Source organism: Cyclopterus lumpus, chromosome 4, assembly GCF_009769545.1.
Source record: "Cyclopterus lumpus isolate fCycLum1 chromosome 4, fCycLum1.pri, whole genome shotgun sequence".
NCBI lineage: Eukaryota > Metazoa > Chordata > Actinopteri > Perciformes > Cyclopteridae > Cyclopterus > Cyclopterus lumpus.
The window spans coordinates 16,628,366-16,647,966 of record NC_046969.1 but is presented as its reverse complement, the minus strand read 5'-3'; the positions used below and the strand labels follow the sequence as shown (position 1 = coordinate 16,647,966).

Here is a 19,601-nt window from a genome sequence, read left to right as displayed (position 1 = left end):
ATAAAAGCATTCAATTCCGTTAGTTTTCTGTCCCCATTATGTATAGTTGCACACGAGCAATTGTAAAACTGTAGTATTGGACAACAAATTCATTGATCGTGATAACAAATCAGAAACGGATTTCATAAACATGAGTTAGAAAAATACGAAGAGTCATTAGTTAGATTCATTTTTAAGTCTTTATCAGATGACACTTAATCTAAACAACTTTTTCTTCATATGATATTCATAAATTGCTCCAGATATTAGCCTGCTTGTTGATCCTGCCATATACTGCTTGAACTATATAAAAGGAGATATTTTCCAACCACCCCTTGTTCAATTACAAATACACACATAATATAGTATCAATACTGTTATTAGCACGGTCAGTCAAAGAATTATCCAGATCATATCAAGGAATCTGAATAATGTAATGTAAGAATAGTGAACATCAGAGTATCACAAAAGAAAAGACATTGTGTGCATTCTCATTTTCAGGAATTTCCCTTCCGAAGTGACATGACTGCAGAAACCTGTTCTAGTGTCTCAGTTTACAAAGTTAAATGGATACATTCTTCAACTACCATGAACTGCAAATTCACTCCCACCAGAAGCAGCTCCAGAAAGATCTGATCTGATTATGCTTTTCTTTTCTTCACTAAAATCTGTGTAGATTTTACTGAATGAAGTCAATGTTATCCTTCATATCAGTGACATAACTATGAACTGATGGTCATGCTTTACTGTATGCGTATTATAGTTTTTATTTTATTTTTTATTTTCAATGTTTGTTTTCACTGTATTTTGTAGTCTGTTATACATTTCTATTTTTGTTTTAATATTGAGTTAAAACTTCCAATGTGTTAATCTCTTTCTCTCTCTCCCTCTCTCTCTCTATTATTATTGTTACATACACAATACAAATGTGTGTAATTATAATAATAATAATAATAATAATAATAATAATAATAATACATGGTAAGTAATACAGATAGGTTGAATAGTATTTCCCCCACATGGGACCAACACCCCGATGTCACAGCCTTTGTGAAGAGACAAAACCTGCTGAAATGTAATACCTATCCAAGGTCTGGCTCACTGTGTGTTGTTTAAAACTAGGCCATTACAATGTTTCTTCACCTTCTCCATTGCTACATTTACCTTTTTCCTCACCATGAGAAACAGGATGGCTTGTTTTGGGGCCAAAAGGTGGACCAAAGTTGCTATATGTAACTTCCTTTTCTTATTGCTTATTGGAACCATATTTGTTGGTAAGCTATTTACATCTTAAATGAATTACAAAACAATTTAAAACCTTTTTTTGACTTTCTATGATAACACCAGTACAAGCATTGTTATTGTAGGTAAATGTAATTGGCATTGTTGACCATGTTTGACAATAATGTAAGAAAACAGTTTCTAGAAGTGCAATGATGACCGTGAAGTGTTAACGATTTAAAGACATTTGTAATTTATGTTTGGGTCAAACAAGACAAGTTGTGTTTTGTGAAAGTGAGCATAACGACAGTTATCAACACATCCAATTAATGCCAAGCATGCAGCTAATGGCCAAACACAGCTTTGACTGACGTGAAACAAGTTATCGCTCTATAAGAACATAGTTCTTGGAAATGGAGAGCACAAAATGAGGTGGTAGCACACAAGTTAGGATATAGAAAAGTGGGAAAAGTTAATTTGATGGCACTAAAATTCCTGAACTGCAATGATCATCACAATATCCACGTTTATTTGTCAGACAGGCGTCGTTGTTTATTTAAAGCTGCGTACTGTACCTTTAATTACCTTCACTGCTATATTCTTCTTATCAGTGTGTTGTTTTTTTCTCATCGGAAGTTTCTCATTTCAAATCTCTCATGTTTCAAACGTGCCAATTTACAATGAACATTGCAAACTCGTACAATTATAGGATTAGAGACGCTGCAATGGTATTCTGTTGGTTTGACCTTCACCAAACAAAATGTCTCAGGTTCTCAGGGGGAGTCTAATTCAGGGAGAGGAGCTGCCTCCAGGTCATCTGAGGATCAACCCCTCCTACAGACTCCACATGACACCAACATGACAGAACACAATGTCAGAAGAAGCAGAAGCAGAAGCAGCTCTCCCTACATTGACACTGAGAACTCAGTTTTGCCTCCAAAGTTTCTGACTGCGTCTCATCTTTCTTCTCTCAGAAACCTGGTGTCAGACAAGAAAATCACAGGTTGCGAGACTTTACCAAACCTCCTCACTCAACTCAAAACAGCATGATGAAATCAAAAAAATGTTATCTGTCAACTGAAGACAGGTTGACCTGGTCGGAGTACTTTTATTTTATCTTGTTGTTTGTTTACCTTTGCTCCAGTGTCAGATGGGTATGGAGCAAAAACATCAGCCATATTTAGCATTTAAAACGGTCATGCTGCACTATTGCTTGTCTCCATCCTTTAGCTAAAAAAAAGTTTAGTCGATTGAGAAAGGCAGTATGTGAGTCGTATCAGCTCTAGCAGTTATTCACTGAATCAAAAGCACTCTACTCTATAGGTCGCAACGCTGCACTACAGCTGTAAAACCTTTGGCTGTGGGACAGGCAGTGCACCCTTTTCAATCACAAGATGGCAGCAAAAGAATGAATTTCAGATTGTGTGCTTCTTTTTTTATATCTGATTATTTCTATGCCAAAGCTACTGAAAGTATTTACTGTTTCTTCTAAGGTCATATTTCCTGTGCGGGTGTGAAAGTGTTTTATTAAACCATTTAGATAGAGAGAAATGTTGCTGAATAGGTTCAGCCATTTAAAGATGGCAACTGTGGCAGTGAAGAGAAAAGAAGACAGGAGGAAGTGTGGAGTCCAACACTGGGACGTTTACCTCAGCGCACACGTCCCTCCATCCTTTTGTTGTATGCTTCTGATTTATTCACAACAGAAAGGACATTGTGTTGCTGTGTCTATGAAATGAGGTCTGACTTGGAAAACTAAGGGATGTATTGCCATGTTAAAGATTAATTCATTTACTTAGAGACAAATTGATATTTGATTAATGACTTAAATCGACCAATATATCAGTCAGTCCAATATATCACAGATTCCAACACATTTTGATCCCAGGTCTGAACATAAACACTCAAAACTGTTGTTTATGTAATTTTTTTGGCACATTTAAACTGAAACTATTTCGATTGATGCCACCAAAGCTTGATTATATATTATCACTATCAAGCAATTCAACTTCTCTTTTATTGCAGTACGCTTAGTTGTCCGTGTGTCTCTCACTAGTCCAAGTGAGCTTCTTGACCCTCAGCTCCTCCTTCACCTGGACAAAGAGGTCAGTAAGTTATCTAACACACTTACATATCTTTAAAATGTGTTCTTTAAAATGTCCAAGTCTAAAAAGTCTTATGATTTTAGAGAGAGCTGATACAGCTTTCCCCTTTTGTAAAAAATATGTTTTGCATGTAGTTTGGATGGATTGTACATTTGATCAGCTACAACGCTATTATCCTTATTGTAATATGTGTGAAGATTAATTAGAATATCAACAGTGTTTAAGAAGTGAAACAGTAACCTCTGCCAGCCGGTGGGACTGTAGGCTAATGACATGACATATGTTGGAAGAAAAGCCAAACAACATACACAATGTCCAGCTAGTCAAAGTTTAGCAAGTCCAAAGGCCAAAGGCCCAAATCTTTGTGTTGGCTTTGATCAGACTTTATGGTTTTATCAGTCAATCCCACACAGACTGAGTAGCTAAAGTTATTTCATTTTACACACATTATTAAGTCATTGCATTTCAATTCATGAAAATCAGACTAACAGCACAATTTAATTAAAAACATGTGTGGATTAAAGGATTAGAGTCTAAAGAACTCAGCAGACTGGTGATGGGGGTTTAAGGGTGAAAGGCATTTTTGAGCTTACGAAGAAATCCAAGTTGACTGTAAGTAGAAGTTAGTGCTTATGACTTTCCTCTCTTTGTTTCTTCTTTTCGGTAAAAAGCCCAGAATCTACAACATTGGAGGCAAGGCAGGCCTCTTTTCAATGAAAGTAGTGGGAATAAAGAGAGTGACCTCCACCTGATGTCATCATCCACAATATATCCCACAATCTTCTTTCTTATCTTCCTTCTTTGGTGTTATATGATGTATTTCAATTTAAAATCAATCTTTTGTTTTTAGTTTAGTCATCCATAAAAGTTTTTTGTTGATATTTTTGCTTTTTTTAATATGCATTATTGTGTTAATACATACCCCTATTGTTGATACGTCACCCAAAAATAACACGGCTATTGCATAACACGGCTAATCGCGGCTTTGATGCTTCATTATTGAAGTATACATTTAATATTTCATTATTATTTGTATAATATGTTGTTGCTCTATTACTTTTATTTAAAGAAAGTACAACTTTTTGTTCTTATTCATTTTATAAAATTCCTTTTCAATAGTACATATGTCCCCTACTTTTTTCCAGCCACATGTTGCCCTTGGGAGGTTCCTTTTTTTAATGTAATTCTTAGGATCCCAAAAAAATACAAGTAATTACTTATTCAGTTTTTCTAGGTATCCCACTTCAATTGTGTGTCAAATATCTGACCAGCTAACTTTGTATCATGTTTACGTGTAAAGAATGTATGGTCAGCATTATTTCCCCACCATTCCCTTGAGCAACTGGAATTGTGTATATACTTGGATATAGGCGCTGGAGTTCCAAAGTGTCATATTCATTCATCTTCCAAACATATTCCTGCCAATTTTTAAATTTCAATTCAGTTTATTTTGTATAGCCCAATATCACAAATTACAAATTTGCCTCAGAGGGCTTTACAATCTGTACACAATCTATTCTGATGTAGAAAGTCGCACAACTGATTTGCGACTACTTTCTCAAGGATCTTAGAGAGGAAGGGAAGGTTAGAGATCGGTCTGTAGTTATAGCCAACACCTCTGGATTAAGAGTGGGCTTCTTCCTGAGAGGTTTGATTACAGCTACTTTGAAGGAATGTGGTACATGGCCTGTTAGCAAAGACACATTAACAATATCCAGCAGAGAGGTGCCAATTAAAGGCAACACGTCTTTAAGCAGCCTCGTTGGGATGGGGTCTAAGAGACAGGTAGACGGTTTAGAAGTAGAAACCGTTGAGGACAATTGGTCTAGGTTAATGGGAGAAAAGCTATCCAAATATACACCAGGGCATACAGCCGTTTCCAAGGCAACGCCACTTGATGACAGATTGGCAGTGGTTGAGGGCAAGAGATCATCAATCTTCATCAATCCACAGAGCCGTGACTCTCTGTCAGCCTGGCTACAGTGCTAAAGAGAAACCTGGGGTTGTTCTTATTTTTCTCTATTACTGATGAGTAATAGGCTGCTCTGGCATTACGGAGAGCCTTTTTATATGTTTTAAGGCTGTCTCGTCAAACTAAGCGTGATTCTTCCAGATTGGTGGAACGCCATATGCTTTCGAGCTTTCGTGAAGTTTGCTTTAGGTCGCGGGTCTGAGGGTTATACCAGGGAGCAAACCTCCTTTGCCTCACTGTCCTTTTCTTCAGTGGGGCTATCGAGTCTAGTGTCATTCTCAGTGAGCCTGTAGCACTATCGACAATATGATCAATCTGGGACGGACTAAAGTTAGCACAGGAGTACAAATGCAGAAGGAATCGCTTCTTTAAATTTGACTTGGAGGAGTTGATTCATTTAGGCTGACGTATTCTTCATGGCTCAGCCAGGTTTCAGTAAGACACAATAAATCAATATGATGGGGTCATCTTACAGGAAAATAACTTTGAAGCTCTTCTTCCACTCATGGGATATTATCAGTTCTCCCAGTTGTCTTATAGTATAAGCAAAATGTTCCTTTTGTTGTCCTGGAGAAATTGGTTAATTTGTTCAGTGGTTTGGGGCTTTTATGAGTCTTTACTATCTATCTCAGAAGCGGCTTGGGACCCCTAACATTTCTAATTTGGACCCTTTCTCTCTGATGATTACTAAAACATGTATACTTTCTATATTTGAAAAAGAAACCCCTTAATCGTTGTCATACATTTAGTTCAAATATTTTTTTCAAACAAAGTTTTATATTTAGTTTCGTCATCCTTTCAATTTTAACTTCATTATGTTGAAACACGCCAATGTTGTATGTTTCCGGTCACGCCGGTTGGCCCCGCCCACCAAATGAACCAGCCAATAGACATCGACGCTGAGTCTTTAGGCCCACCCTCCGAACAAGGTTCCTGCTGACAGTGAGGAAGTTCTCCAACGGGGTGGCAGTGAATGGCTTGACGGCAGCTTGTAAATAAAGCGGATCCGCGCAGACGTATTGGCGCAAGGATGGCAGCCTTCCTTGAGGACACGCTACCCGAGGAGGAGAGGGAGTTTCAGAAGATGTTAGCTTTAATCGGAGGTAAAGAGCGGATTTATTTAGTGAGTGATGCCTGTACGAGTAAAGAGGTGGACGGGGACGACGCTGGAATATTGCAGGAGTTCTTGGGTGAAATGTTTCACGACAGCAGCCCGGCGACCAGCAGTGGACAGCCCCAAACCTCCCCGTCGAACGGTCACGTCGAGACTGTAAGTGCAAACGCCTCTTGCGGCAAGCCAGAGACTGTTACAAGCAATGACATACCTTTAATAGCGAGGCCCAGGGATTTGGATTTGAGAGCCTGTCCGGTGGAAGAGGACGGGGACAAGGAGAGGCAGCCAACGCGCAATGGCAACGCTAAGAAAACAGCAACGAGGAGGGCGAACATTTACAGCCTAAAGCGAACCATAGACTCTCCTATCATCATATTCATCTTCAGACAGACATTTATCAGCAAACAATCCAACGAATTGTGCCTAAAAGAGACACTGAAGGACGTAAAGGCACGCACGAAACGTGCCAGATTTGCCCGACCAGCTCTGATTGGATTAATACGCACTGGACAGGAGAGCGCCGAGACGCATCAGTGTGCGCAACTCCTCGAGCGCCTGATCCGCTCAGTGTTTCACAAACAGTCGCCTGAGACTATATGGGTCGGCAGTTTCATCCCGAAGACAGAGGCCCAAATGCTCAGCATCAAGAAAAACGCCTGCAAAGTGATATACTCTTCTCAAACAGCAGGTGTAATAACATACATCTCCCGCGTTCTTTTAAGTTTTACACTTTACACTGCAGACAATATATGCCTCGGCGTTGGTATAATTTAGGCCTACATCTTGTTTTCTCGTTTGCTCAAGCACACGTCAGCAGGGTAGATTTGTCAACTTGGAGTTTGAACCCTGGTGTGTTTAACCAGGCCACCATACAGATTTGATGATGCACAACATATTGGATTTCCAAAGTTAAGAGCTGAAGAACTACAGATGTTTACACTTTAAAGGGATTCCTACTATACAGATATCCCACAAGCCTACCAATTTACATAGTTATTACTAATTCATTTAGAACATAGAAACCATAGAAGTGACTGAAGGAATATGCTAGGTATTATATTGATATCATGCTTATGATAAGATTGTTGTAGTATTGAGCACTGCAGTGTAGTTGGCAAACACCAGTGATTTGTGTTTGTGAACTCCACTATGTAGCTCAATCCACAAGGTTCACATTTTTCTTCCCAGGCATTGCTGCAAAGACCCGAGAACAAAAGAAGCATTCATTAAATGATCAAGCCCTTAGATAAGCTGCCAAATTGTTAAACGCTCGTTATTGCCTTTCAGATAATACCGGGGATAGAGGGAACCAGCTTTTCTGGCCATTCCAATGTTTGTTCTGGGCTCGGAGAAGAGGGCAGGCCACCAACTCTTCAACCGGCAGGCAAAGAGGTAGCAGTGCCGTTCCAAAGTTCAGTTTGACTGAGGCATTTCCATTTCCACAGGAATCTTTCAACTCGTCTTTTCTTCATCCAATTAATCCACCACCTTAGTTTAGGGATGTAGGGGACTGGAGCCTAACCCAAAGTGCACTACATGGGCAAAAGGCATGGCTACAGGTTGCCAGTCTATAACGTGGCCAACAGTTAGACAAAGACATTGCCACATGTACTCTTGTGGCTTGTCTTTGGATCAGATGTTATGCTGTGAAAATCAACAAAACAAAAGTATTTTGCATTTCAGTAAAACAGTGTCTAACCTTTTTAATTTAAGAAATATTGTTGCTCTCACTATCACTGTCTGCCCATCTTCAAGTGGTAATGTACAATTGGAAGAAAAAAAACACAGGATAAGGCTGGTTGAAAGAAAATGGATGTAACAAAAGTAAACTGATTTCTGCAATCCATTGGCCATCAGATTGATCATGCACCTAACAAGAGTTATTTAGCCAAGACAGACACATTTATTCAAAACTTTGCACAAATAGGGAGCACATACATACTTTAATTCCACTGCAGCCAAATTTGATCATATTGAATTCACAGTAAGTTACAATGTTTTAATGTTTTTTTTTTTCAGGCGACACTGGAAGTAAAGAGGAAGGCATCCCTTTGAAAATCAGTTCGTTGTCTGCTGGACCTCATGTGAATGGAGAGTCAGCTGGGGGAGACAGCTGATGGCATGACACATGGCCTGCAGACACTACTTGTGGTGCTAAAGAGCCTTACTGAATGTTCCAGTGTTTCTTCATAGTGTTCATTATCCACACTGTTGAGCTATCATGATTCTTGTCCTGAACAAATATTTAGCTAAATATTCAAATCTGTCCTGCTGATTTACACATTGTCTCTGATTTACAAGTAACTGTTAGAAAGTCATATATATATATATATATATATATATATATATATATATATATATATATATATATATATATATATATATATATATATATATATATATATCACATATACTATACCACATCATTTAACATCACTTTTGAGGTCTAGAGAGAGATTTGTCTGTTATTTTAGTACATGTTCAAACCGCAGTATGGCTAGTTTTAAGCAAAAGTAGGCCAACTCCATTAACATGATGCATTGCACAGGGCTAGATTGCCAACTGGTCCCTAGAACTTCCAGTGGGTTCAAAAGGATTATTGGGTGTCATTTGATATATTCATCAGCAAAGCACAACATCGATGGTCATAATAAGGGTCTTAAGTAAGGTCCTGCTTCATTAATATGGACCAAGCAGCAAGACCCAGAAGGTCAATACCATGATCAAGTGCTGTGAATCTTTTCTCCTTTTTCTTGATAATTTATTAGAATGATGTGCCTTAGATGAGTGCTAACAAAAAAAGCATTATCTGCAATAGAAGTAGATTAAACTACTTTTCACTTTTTATGTATTTATGTATTCATTTGTAAATAAACACATGTAAGCTTTTGTGAGTGTGCAGCTCTCTTTATATGGACATTCACTGTCAATTCTTTCAGACACCGTATGTGGAGATTTGGTTGAAAACACAGTATCAATTCCTTAATTAACACTGACCTGTCATATATTTTGTTATTACTGACTTGACAGCCACGTTGTACCTTTGATTTGTTGTAAACGTTTCATTGCGCTATATGGATCTATATATAAAGAGAATGTAGATTCACGAGACCTTCTCCTTCTACTACTATATTGATTGTATGGCAGAGTCGTCGCATTTAGCCCAATGTGTCCACTCCCAACTTGGCCACTTCTCCAATCAAAATATTCCTATCTTCTGAATACGGCATGCAGTGCAGTCTCAATCACCTCACATTCATTACAGTTCCCATCCTGTTACCAAGAGTCATCTATTCAGCCTTCCGTGCTGATAGAGTCTGATAGACCGCCTTTGAAGAAGCCAGTGCATAAATCGAATATTTTCAATTACTATATCTCCATAATTGTTTTTAAGTTCCATAGACAATTGTACGATAGTATCCTAAGTTCGTGAGTTACTACGTATTGATCAGACTAAGGAGGAGACAATATAATATGTCTGCGTTTTAGTCAGGCGTAAAAGAAGCTAGCCAACGTTGAGGTCCTTTGGAAGGGGACTTGCGGCATTGGACAAAAAGAAGGTAGCAGAGTCTGCGATTGTTCCCACTGTTGTGAATTTTCAGAAACGAAGAATCTTTTCGTTTCATTATCCAGCCGAACTTTCGCACGGAATTCCCCCGTTGAACCAGGATCGTGGGCCTGAGGAGGGAATAAAGAGCCAATCATGATAACATCTGCCGGTAAGTCGTAGAAACTGCTTGTATTTTGCTAGCCGCAACTTTAGCTAGCTTCCATTGATTTAGCTGAGTCACACGGTTAATGTAGCGGTTGTCAGTCGTTAATAGCTTATAACTCCACCACCACGAGGGAAGAACACCTTGAAATGTGACTTTGGTAAATCTATGCGGCGGTTTTGATTACGACAAGGCTGTTTTAAAGACTGGTAATTTGCAATAAGTTAACGTAACGTCGATGCTAACAGTCAAGTCATCGGTACCGTTGCACTGTACAGGATCTTAGCTCTTCAGCTTTGACGATAAGGTGTTAACTATTTTTTTATACACAGGAACGTTTTTCATCTTGAAAATAGTTCTCAAGAAACACGTGTTAAAGTATTACATGCATTGTATTCTTTTGTCCACTAACTGTCAGTGTAGTTTGCTAAAACCGGTTCAGATTTCAGCATTGTTTTCTCCGCTGTTAGCTAAGCTACACTATTTTAACTAATCTGAATGTATCGTCAGCTCTGTAACTTTTCATCAAATGCACCTGCCATCTTATGTCTGTTAAACAAGGATTATGGACACATACTGTATTTTAACCTAATCATGTAATATGTTAACCTTTTGTAATTCCCCAGACTGCATTAAAGACGTGATATTTAAAATCAATACTTGGACACAAAATGAAGGAAGTTACAGTATTTGAACGCTAAGAATGAAGAAATCGCTCATATATTTGGTTTCTCTCTTCTTCTTTTTTAGCTGGAATTATTTCACTCCTTGATGAGGAGGAGCCACAACTCAAGGTAAGATCTGGTTTGAGAGTGCCTGAAGATGGCAACCTCCCATACAGAGATGATGTAATGTCAAATCATATCATGTGAAACAGAAGTAAACATGTTATTACTTATTTGTAAAAGCACACATTTGAGGAGAATGGCTTTCCATTGAAGTTTTCACAAAGAGCCATTAATAAAGCTCTCAAACTAATTTGATTGTATTATTGTACTCTATATCAAATTAAAGAGTGGCTCCTGGAAGTTTCTTCAGATGAGAAAGTGTGGCATCTTATTCTCTATGTACTTAAAAGGAGGCACATACCGCTTTATGGCTTATAAAGGGTTTTATTGATTTGTGCATTAATTGGTTTGACTTCCAATGTATGATGGACCAAGGGAAAGATCTCACACAGCAGCATCTCTGTTTCCCTTGCAGGAGTTTGCGCTGCAGAAGCTAGATGCCATTGTGAATGACTTCTGGGCTGAGATTTCAGGATCTGTAGATAAAATGTAAGTATTACTATTTGATGAGCAATGGACATTATAAAATATATTCAACATAATAATGTTACATCAAGCAGCAATAACTTCAACTCTTAGTTGTATTCTTTATTTGTTCTATGTCTGCAGTTAGGAGAAATATCTATCTTGACACACTAAATTATGAAATGTCTCATCACAAGTAGCATACTGAATATTCTTTCAGGGCTTATGACATAGGAGCATCCTTTATTTAGTTTGCTGGTCAAAAACTGCTTTGTGGGGCCGAGTAATATAATTTAGAAGTGATCATTTACTTTAATTTATTAAATTAATACAAATATTAGTGATATATCTACAGTAGTTGTACATCAAGATCTCTTTTCAGTCAACATGTTTAGCCTTTTTAACAATCTGTTTACTTACAGCGAGGTCCTGTATGAGGATGAGACGTTTCGAAGCCGAGCGTTTGCTGCCCTGGTGGCCTCTAAGGTTTTCTACCACCTCGGCGCCTTTGAGGAGTCTCTGAACTATGCTCTCGGTGCTGGAGATCTCTTCAATGTCACAGATGAATCGGAATATGTGGAGACCATTATTGGTGAGTAATCCAAAAAAACACTTGATCATTTACCTGACTTTAGTGATAATGTGGCATTCCTGTTGTTTTGGATACTGCTAAGACCCTCATAGTATAGGCAGTGTAGTGTGAATAACATATAGGGAAACATCACATTTCTTACCTCCCCAATTTTCAAAGTTTCTGGTTGGAAAAGCCAATGAATAACATGGAATAGTTTTTTTTGACTAGGGCTGCAACTAACGATTATTTTAATAATCGATTAATCTGTCGATTATTTGTTCGATTAATTGATGAATCGGATAAAAAAACAAAAAAGTATTAATTTCCAACCCTTTATTCAACAGAACTATGCCAGAAAATGCACCGGTAACCGGTACCGTACATTCCGGACTATAGAGCACACCTATCTATAGGCCGCACCTGCTAATTTTTAAAAGAAAAAATAAATTTTACATAAATAAGACGCACTTGTCTATAAACCGCAGGAAAAGGGTGTGTGGCTTGTCTCCGTAAAAACTGTTATTTCTGCCGTTCACCACAGAACAAATAACAACTAGTTCTGCTTTATACTTGTTGTGGACGTCCCATAAACGTCGGAACATCTAGCGCCCTGGTGTTTGGGTTCATAACATCACCCGTAGGCTCACACAGCTCGGGGAATTTCACCGACTCCGTCTTGATAACTTCCGCTTCCAGCAGCATTTAGGAAGGGGGGTGGCGGCGGCGGCTTGTCTCCGTAAAAACAGTTATTATTTCCGCCGTCCACCACGGGGGAAATGACCATTAGTTCTTGCACAACGTTACGGGTCTCTCCGATGGTCTTTGCTCTACCGGCTTTTTTTTTTTGCTCCGCGCTCAACGCAACTTTTTTTTTTTTTAATACTCAAACATCTCCGCGTCTTATTGTGTGGCGTAATAATCGCACGACACAACAAATCGATAATGGAATTCGTTGCCAACTATTGTAATAATCGATTTTTATCGATTTTATCAATTCGTTGTTGCAGCCCTATTTTTGATTTTAACTGCTTCATTTAATTCTTTTGTGTTTGATGCTAGCCAAATGCATCGACCACTACACCAAGCTGCGAGTGGAGAATGCAGAGCTGCCAGAGGATGAGGAGAAGAAAAGCATTGACCCCCGCCTTGAGGGGATTGTCAACAAAATGTTCCTGCGTTGCCTAGATGATCACAAGTACAAGCAGGCCATTGGCATTGCCCTGGAGACCAGGCGACTTGACATGTTTGAGAAGACCATCTTAGAATCAGTAAGTCTCGGCTGTCTTTCACAGCTGATTTGTGATTGTTTTGGAAAACCTAATGGTAGCTTTAAGGCTCACCAGGATAGTCCTAAGTCTTTCCCAAGAGTCTTGCAGATTTTACAAGATAGTAAAATGTTTTTCATTGTGACATTGACTAATTTCCTAGTCACCAGGCATCATTCTCCCACAACATTCCTGATTTTGATCACTTCTGTTGATTGTACCAACTTATTTCTTTGTTTTCATAATTGTTATTTTGCTTTTCTTGTCATGCAGAGTGATGTGAGTGGCCTCCTTGCCTACAGCCTGAAGGTGTGCATGTCCCTCATGCAGAACAAGAAGTTCCGCAACGAGGTGTTGCGGGTGCTGGTCAAGCTCTACATGAACTTGGAGAAGCCTGATTTCATCAATGTCTGTCAGGTAACAATCAGATCCTCAAATGCACGTTATGCATCATTTTCCTGACCAACCCCTCAGTTTCTGTTCAATCTTGTTATGTATTTATTACACTATTAGTCACTATAGTTACCAATAACTATTTATATATGATTTTTGATTGACTGAGTTAAACATTGAGACTTTTAGAACACAGTTTCCTTGTGTTTTCTTCTTAGTTATCGCTATTTTTTTGTTGTTGTCATTCAGCCCAGGTTCTTTTACGCTTTCTACTTTTAAAATAATGTAATACTTTGATTGCTTGTAATATTTAGGTCTCTCTATTTACTCTGCTGATACTCCTATAATATACCCTCAGTTGCCAATTTATTTGGTCCACCTAGCTAAAACTAATGCAGTCTACTAAAACAGTAGTAAATAAATTGGCAAATGAGTGTAGTTTAGCATGAGTTCAGCTTTATACTCAAGATGACATTTCATGTCTTAGCTTACCAGCATTAGCACTGCGTCATACCTACAGCTATTGATGTGCTCCATTTTTAGAAGCAGTATTTTATACTGATTTTAAATGCATTTCTCTACATTCACAGAATTAGATTTTCCAAAGAGAGAGTCTGAACCTAAAAATCTCTCTCTAATCACCTTTTCTCCTCACCCTCTAGTGCCTGATATTCCTGGATGACCCACAGGCTGTGAGTGACATCCTGGAGAAGCTAGTGAAGGAGGACAACCTGCTGATGGCCTATCAGATCTGCTTTGACCTGTATGAGAGCGCCAGCCAGCAGTTCCTTTCCTCCGTCATCCAGAACTTGCACACTGTTGGAACACCTATCCCTTCAGTCCCTGGCTCTACAAATACGGGCACTGTGCCCACACCAGACAAAGACAGGTGGGCAGGGAAATGCAACAAGGACACACTAATACTTGGGCTGAAGCATGGTGACGTGTTCACAAAGACTTCAGGATTTTTCACTGCTAAAGGTTTTGATTTAAGTTTTAGAAAATCTGTTTAGACTTTCTTTGAGGCTATTCGTTGTTAGGAAAGTAACCAAAACCTCAACATTTATAAGCAAAGCAGGAAAATAATCATATCAGTCTGCAGGTCGTAAAGCACTGTGTAGACTATTGCACTTAGTGCAGGTTTAGATTCAGTCAGAATATTTAGATGCCCTACACGCTTTGTTCTTTGGTGTGATTCTGTTTTATATTATTGCTTTATACCTTTTGAAAAGAGAGTTTGAATGAAACTCTACACTGGCTTATTTTAGTCAAATTAGTTACTTATGATTAAACATTGATGAAAAGTTTGTTTATGTTGTGTGTGTGTGTTACAGTGATGCAATGGAGACAGATGACAAGGCGGGCAGTTCACCTGCTGGAAAGCCAGTAGAAACGGTACGCTCTTTGGATTGTTTTGTACTGTAGCACATTTTTCATACCAGTTCCTAGTAATTCTTCTGTCTAAATAGAGCCACGTTGGTCTGGTTGACTTCTCATTGTATCGCTTCTCTGTCTTATTGTAGAAAGATGAGCCCAAGGACCAAAATGCCAAGATGATCAAAATCCTTAGCGGGGAGATGGCCATTGAGCTGCACTTGCAGTTCCTAATCCGAAATAACAACACAGATCTAATGATCCTCAAAAACACAAAGGTAATGTAGGCTAGCAACATGATTAATGGCTTAGAGAACACAATTGAAAAAGTTGTTGTTTATGGTCTGACAAATTACAGCTTCTTCCTGAGTTTTATTTATTCTCCATCACTCCAGGATGCAGTTCGAAATTCGGTGTGTCACACAGCCACAGTAATAGCCAACTCTTTCATGCATACGGGAACCACAAGTGACCAGTTCCTCAGGTAATTGTGATGGGATAACCGAAATGTATAATTCATAGATTGCATACTTCCTGAAAGTGAGATTTGACCGATGCTTTTGTTTGACCGTGTAGAGAAAACTTGGAATGGCTTGCAAGAGCCACCAACTGGGCAAAGTTCACAGCAACAGCAAGTCTGGGTGTCATCCACAAGGTAAAATGAGGTTACTTTGATGATAATTTACATCAAATTATAACATTTAAATTTGAACATAACATGCTGTGTTTTTCAGGGCCATGAGAAGGAGGCTCTCCAGTTAATGGCCACCTACTTGCCCAAAGACACCTCCCCTGGCTCGGCTTACCAGGAGGGAGGAGGCTTGTATGCTCTGGGACTCATTCATGCCAACCATGGTGGAGACATCATTGACTACCTGCTCAGTCAGCTCAAGAATGCCAGCAATGATGTTAGTTTTCTACTCGTTCTTTTTCAATTATATACTACGTAGAATGTTACAAGCAAAATTATTGCTGAAAGAAGGGAATGTTTTTCTTAACTGGTTTAAGTGAGTTTCAAGTGGTTAATTTTCAGTGTTCCATCTCTCATTGTCTGCTTTCTTCTGTTTCACAGATTGTCCGTCATGGTGGGGCCCTTGGTCTTGGCTTGGCTGCGTTGGGAACAGCCAGACAGGATGTTTATGACCTTCTCAAGTCCAACCTGTACCAGGATGATGCTGTTACTGGTGTGTATGCCTCGGACAAAATACATTTCTGAAATGCAAGGTGGCGAACCAGTTTTCGATACTCACCACTCTAAACATAATCCTTTCAACAAAAGACAAAAATCATTAATATTATGATTCGGGTTTGGCTATACATAAAAAGTGTTGACTACGGTATAATTATGAATGGAACAAATGACTGATGGGCAGTACTGTTAAATATATTTTATTTCTAAATGTTAGTACGCATCTGTTGATTTAAATAAAGGAGAAACGAGACGAGCCATGCTGAAAATATCTTGTAACCCCTCAGGTGAAGCTGCAGGCCTGGCCCTGGGTCTGGTCATGCTGGGCTCCAAGTCAGCCCAGGCCATCGAGGACATGGTGGGCTATGCTCAGGAGACGCAGCACGAGAAGATTTTGCGTGGTCTGGCTGTGGGAATTGCTATGGTCATGTACGGACGCATGGAGGAGGCTGATACCCTCATTGAAAGCCTCTGTAGAGACAAGGTAAAGCTGAAAAGCCACCAGAAAGCATGTCATGGATCAAGAATAATGTATTATCATTATGCAACACAGAGATGCTTAATGAAATTCAGTTGCACACCATTTATAACACAACAAATGTATGTCAAACAAAACAAAAACATTAGTACATTACTGCAGTCAATCTTTTTTTAATTTAGACTGTAAACAACACAGCAACACAGACACATACACCATTAAATCAGAGTTTCTTTTATTTTCCAACAATAAAGATTGCAATGCTTTGTTTTTGTGGCATTGGTGTAGTTTATGCATATAGTGACATAATACATAGGGATTGACACAATTTTGATAAATCCATAGTGTGAACGATATGTGGAATGTATAGAAAAGATCTGTATCTTACGAGACCATTGCTCTTCATAAACCTTTCTGATTTAGTTCAAATGTTTGTATTGAGTCCTGTATATTATTCTACAACCCTGGGCTATGTGTGTATTCCATGTCACACATGAGGCTCTTCCTCTTAACTTTGTGCCAAGAATCCTTCTATATGAGCTAGATGTGCGTAATGGCTCAAAGTTTGTTGATCATAATTGTGACTCCATCCACAAAGTCTCAAAGCTCTGCTTTCCTTCACTGTCTATGATAGGACCCCATCCTGCGACGCTCTGGTATGTACACAGTGGGCATGGCCTACTGCGGTTCCGGTAACAACAAGGCCATCCGACGCCTGCTACATGTCGCTGTAAGTGTTTCTGTTTGGCCCTTTTAACAGCAAATTATTTCACAGAGGCGAAGACAGGTTTATCATTTTGTCTGTGAAGCAATGCCAGAAGCCGGGGCTGCAAAACTGTGGCTGTCATCTTAATTCAAATTAGTTTAATGTGGTGTTCCGATTGTTTAAATAATCCATTCTAGGTTCTATAGGGAGGGAAATGTGCTGTCCATGCAGAAACCATATGATTCAGCTTTAACATAGCACAACAGGGGTTTCCCTGCCTGCATTCCTGAATTCACTGATAGGTTAACATTGCAACCCTTAACATTAAACATGAAACAAAACAAGTTTATGACATTAATGTGAATGTATGTACATGCCGTTCATTGAGCAAATGCAACTTACTTCACGGGTGTGATCAACTTGTTGTCCTGTAGGTGGCACCTTACACAAGCTGAAATTATTAGATGGTGTGATAGAGGAGCATATTCCTCACACTATAAACTGAAAGGGAGCTACATCTTTAAAGTTAGCTTGTTAATTGCAGGATTTTATGAGTCTCAGTATCATCTTTGGTTATTTGAGTTATTTCCTTCTCTTAATTAAGGTGAGTGACGTTAATGATGATGTCAGAAGAGCCGCGGTCGAGTCCATTGGCTTCATCTTGTTCAGGTGAGGACCAAACTTAAGTACTTAAAAACACTCGAAACACTCCTTTCCTCACATGCACCAGAGTATTTGCATTGTGCACTTGTGCAAATTGGAGACACAGCACTACTTTTTTTTTGGGAACAATTGCGATCCCCTTGTTTTTTTATTATTCTTGTTTCTGTTGGGCTCCTTTTTTAGATTTGGTATTGCTGACGAGTTGTAGTATATGTAGAATATTATTCCACTGTCACTGTCACTCACACATTCTTTTCCCAGGCTATTTATAATGATTCATCACTCGGTGAACAGAGCCCTGTTAAACAGAGCAACTAGCCAGTCCACAAATATCAGGGTATACATTTTAAGCCCAACAAAGGCTGTGTGATCAATTGGCCGCTAAATAATCTTTTTGTAAATATTCACTGTGTTTAGAAAGACTTCTGAACCAGAACAATTCACTTGGCCACCGTCTCTAACTTCCTAAAGGCTCAAGGATAACTCTCAACATGAACACCAGAACACAAAAACGTCTGCTTTAAGTTCTTTTGTCTTAAGCCTCTGTTATGGATACAAAGTGGCGTTCTTTACCAATGAGACTGGGTCGGTCTAGACAATAATAAAACAGTGATACATCCCAAACACTGTTTTATATTTTGTTTACTCGGTTTCTTTGAGGCTGTTTAAACTACTATGTATTTGGATACCTTCTGTATTCTGGCTTACAAAAATGCTACAAACATTGTAAGGGACTGTAAAAATAACGTACACTTTCCCACACTTTTCTTACTTGCGGGTATTCCAGTATTTGCTGATCTTAATTAAAACAAAGAAGAAGCATAAGGGTGAAGATATCGACAGTCAAAGCAAAACAATTTGTGCAGTTTACTTTCACACCACCAACACAGACAAATATAATGTTGAACACATTGAGTTTTCTATTTGATCTGGATTTTGTTCTTTAGTATACAGTCTTTTATTTATAAAACGTCTAACCTGTCAAAACATCAGCCTGCAATACACATACAAGAGTGCTTGTCAAAGGTCCAGCAAATGCAATAAGTATTATTTCAAGAGTGCAATGTATTTTATGTGTCTGTTGCAGAAAAGATTTGAAAGGTAGCGTTAGGTTTGTTTTAACAAAATATATTAAGCAGGTGGTCTGAGATGGTCAACAGCATATTCAAATAGCCTGGAAAGGATCAGTATAGGAATACATGGTATATCTGTATTCACTGAGAATTTAAAGGTTATCATTATGTCTTCATTCCTAACATTAACTTTTGGCCTTTCATAGATGACATCATACTCCTGTGTTCTCCTCGTTTTAGTTGACCTGTTACAGGTCATCGCAAGGTTTTATAACGTTTGAAAACTCAAACTTGCTGTCTTCGAGAATTCACATTATTTATTTGGCCTGTGTTAAAGGCCCAGTGAGAAATATTTTGACCAGATATTCACATATATAACTGAAGTTTGACTTTTGCATGAAATGTGTGTTTCTGGAATTATCATAATTAAACATGTTGCTTTATTTAGCTTTTTGTATTAAAGAAAAATGCTACTGATATAAATAATCAGCAGCAGACAACAGGTTGGTGTAGTGTACAGTAAGCATTG

General features: G+C 38.7%; 2 protein-coding genes across 3 annotated transcripts in view; both read left to right on the top strand.

The window, feature by feature from the left end:
• Positions 1–6,229: 6,229 nt before the first annotated feature.
• LOC117729753 lies at positions 6,230–8,700 on the top strand. Of its 2 annotated transcripts, none has more exons than XM_034531104.1 (3): positions 6,230–6,547; positions 7,679–7,783; positions 8,411–8,700. In XM_034531104.1, exons 1-3 carry the CDS (start codon positions 6,308–6,310, stop codon positions 8,444–8,446), a joined length of 381 nt encoding a protein of 126 aa, XP_034386995.1. In that variant the 5' UTR covers positions 6,230–6,307; the 3' UTR covers positions 8,447–8,700. The 2 variants fall into 2 exon arrangements, with proteins under 2 accessions (XP_034386995.1, XP_034386994.1); XM_034531103.1 differs by having other exon boundaries at positions 6,230–7,079.
• Positions 8,701–9,913: 1,213 nt separating this feature from the next.
• Positions 9,914–19,601, top strand: part of psmd1 (proteasome 26S subunit, non-ATPase 1) — a 36,920-nt gene continuing 27,232 nt past the window's right edge. The window contains exons 1-16 of the mRNA XM_034530279.1: positions 9,914–10,110; positions 10,855–10,898; positions 11,308–11,381; positions 11,780–11,949; positions 12,991–13,199; positions 13,470–13,613; positions 14,252–14,478; positions 14,924–14,984; positions 15,113–15,241; positions 15,359–15,447; positions 15,540–15,618; positions 15,698–15,871; positions 16,036–16,147; positions 16,440–16,636; positions 17,265–17,360; positions 17,941–18,005. Coding sequence (XP_034386170.1) covers positions 10,095–10,110; positions 10,855–10,898; positions 11,308–11,381; positions 11,780–11,949; positions 12,991–13,199; positions 13,470–13,613; positions 14,252–14,478; positions 14,924–14,984; positions 15,113–15,241; positions 15,359–15,447; positions 15,540–15,618; positions 15,698–15,871; positions 16,036–16,147; positions 16,440–16,636; positions 17,265–17,360; positions 17,941–18,005 — 1,886 coding nt within the window. The 5' untranslated portion in view covers positions 9,914–10,094. The remainder of the gene's footprint in view (positions 10,111–10,854; positions 10,899–11,307; positions 11,382–11,779; positions 11,950–12,990; positions 13,200–13,469; positions 13,614–14,251; positions 14,479–14,923; positions 14,985–15,112; positions 15,242–15,358; positions 15,448–15,539; positions 15,619–15,697; positions 15,872–16,035; positions 16,148–16,439; positions 16,637–17,264; positions 17,361–17,940; positions 18,006–19,601) is intronic.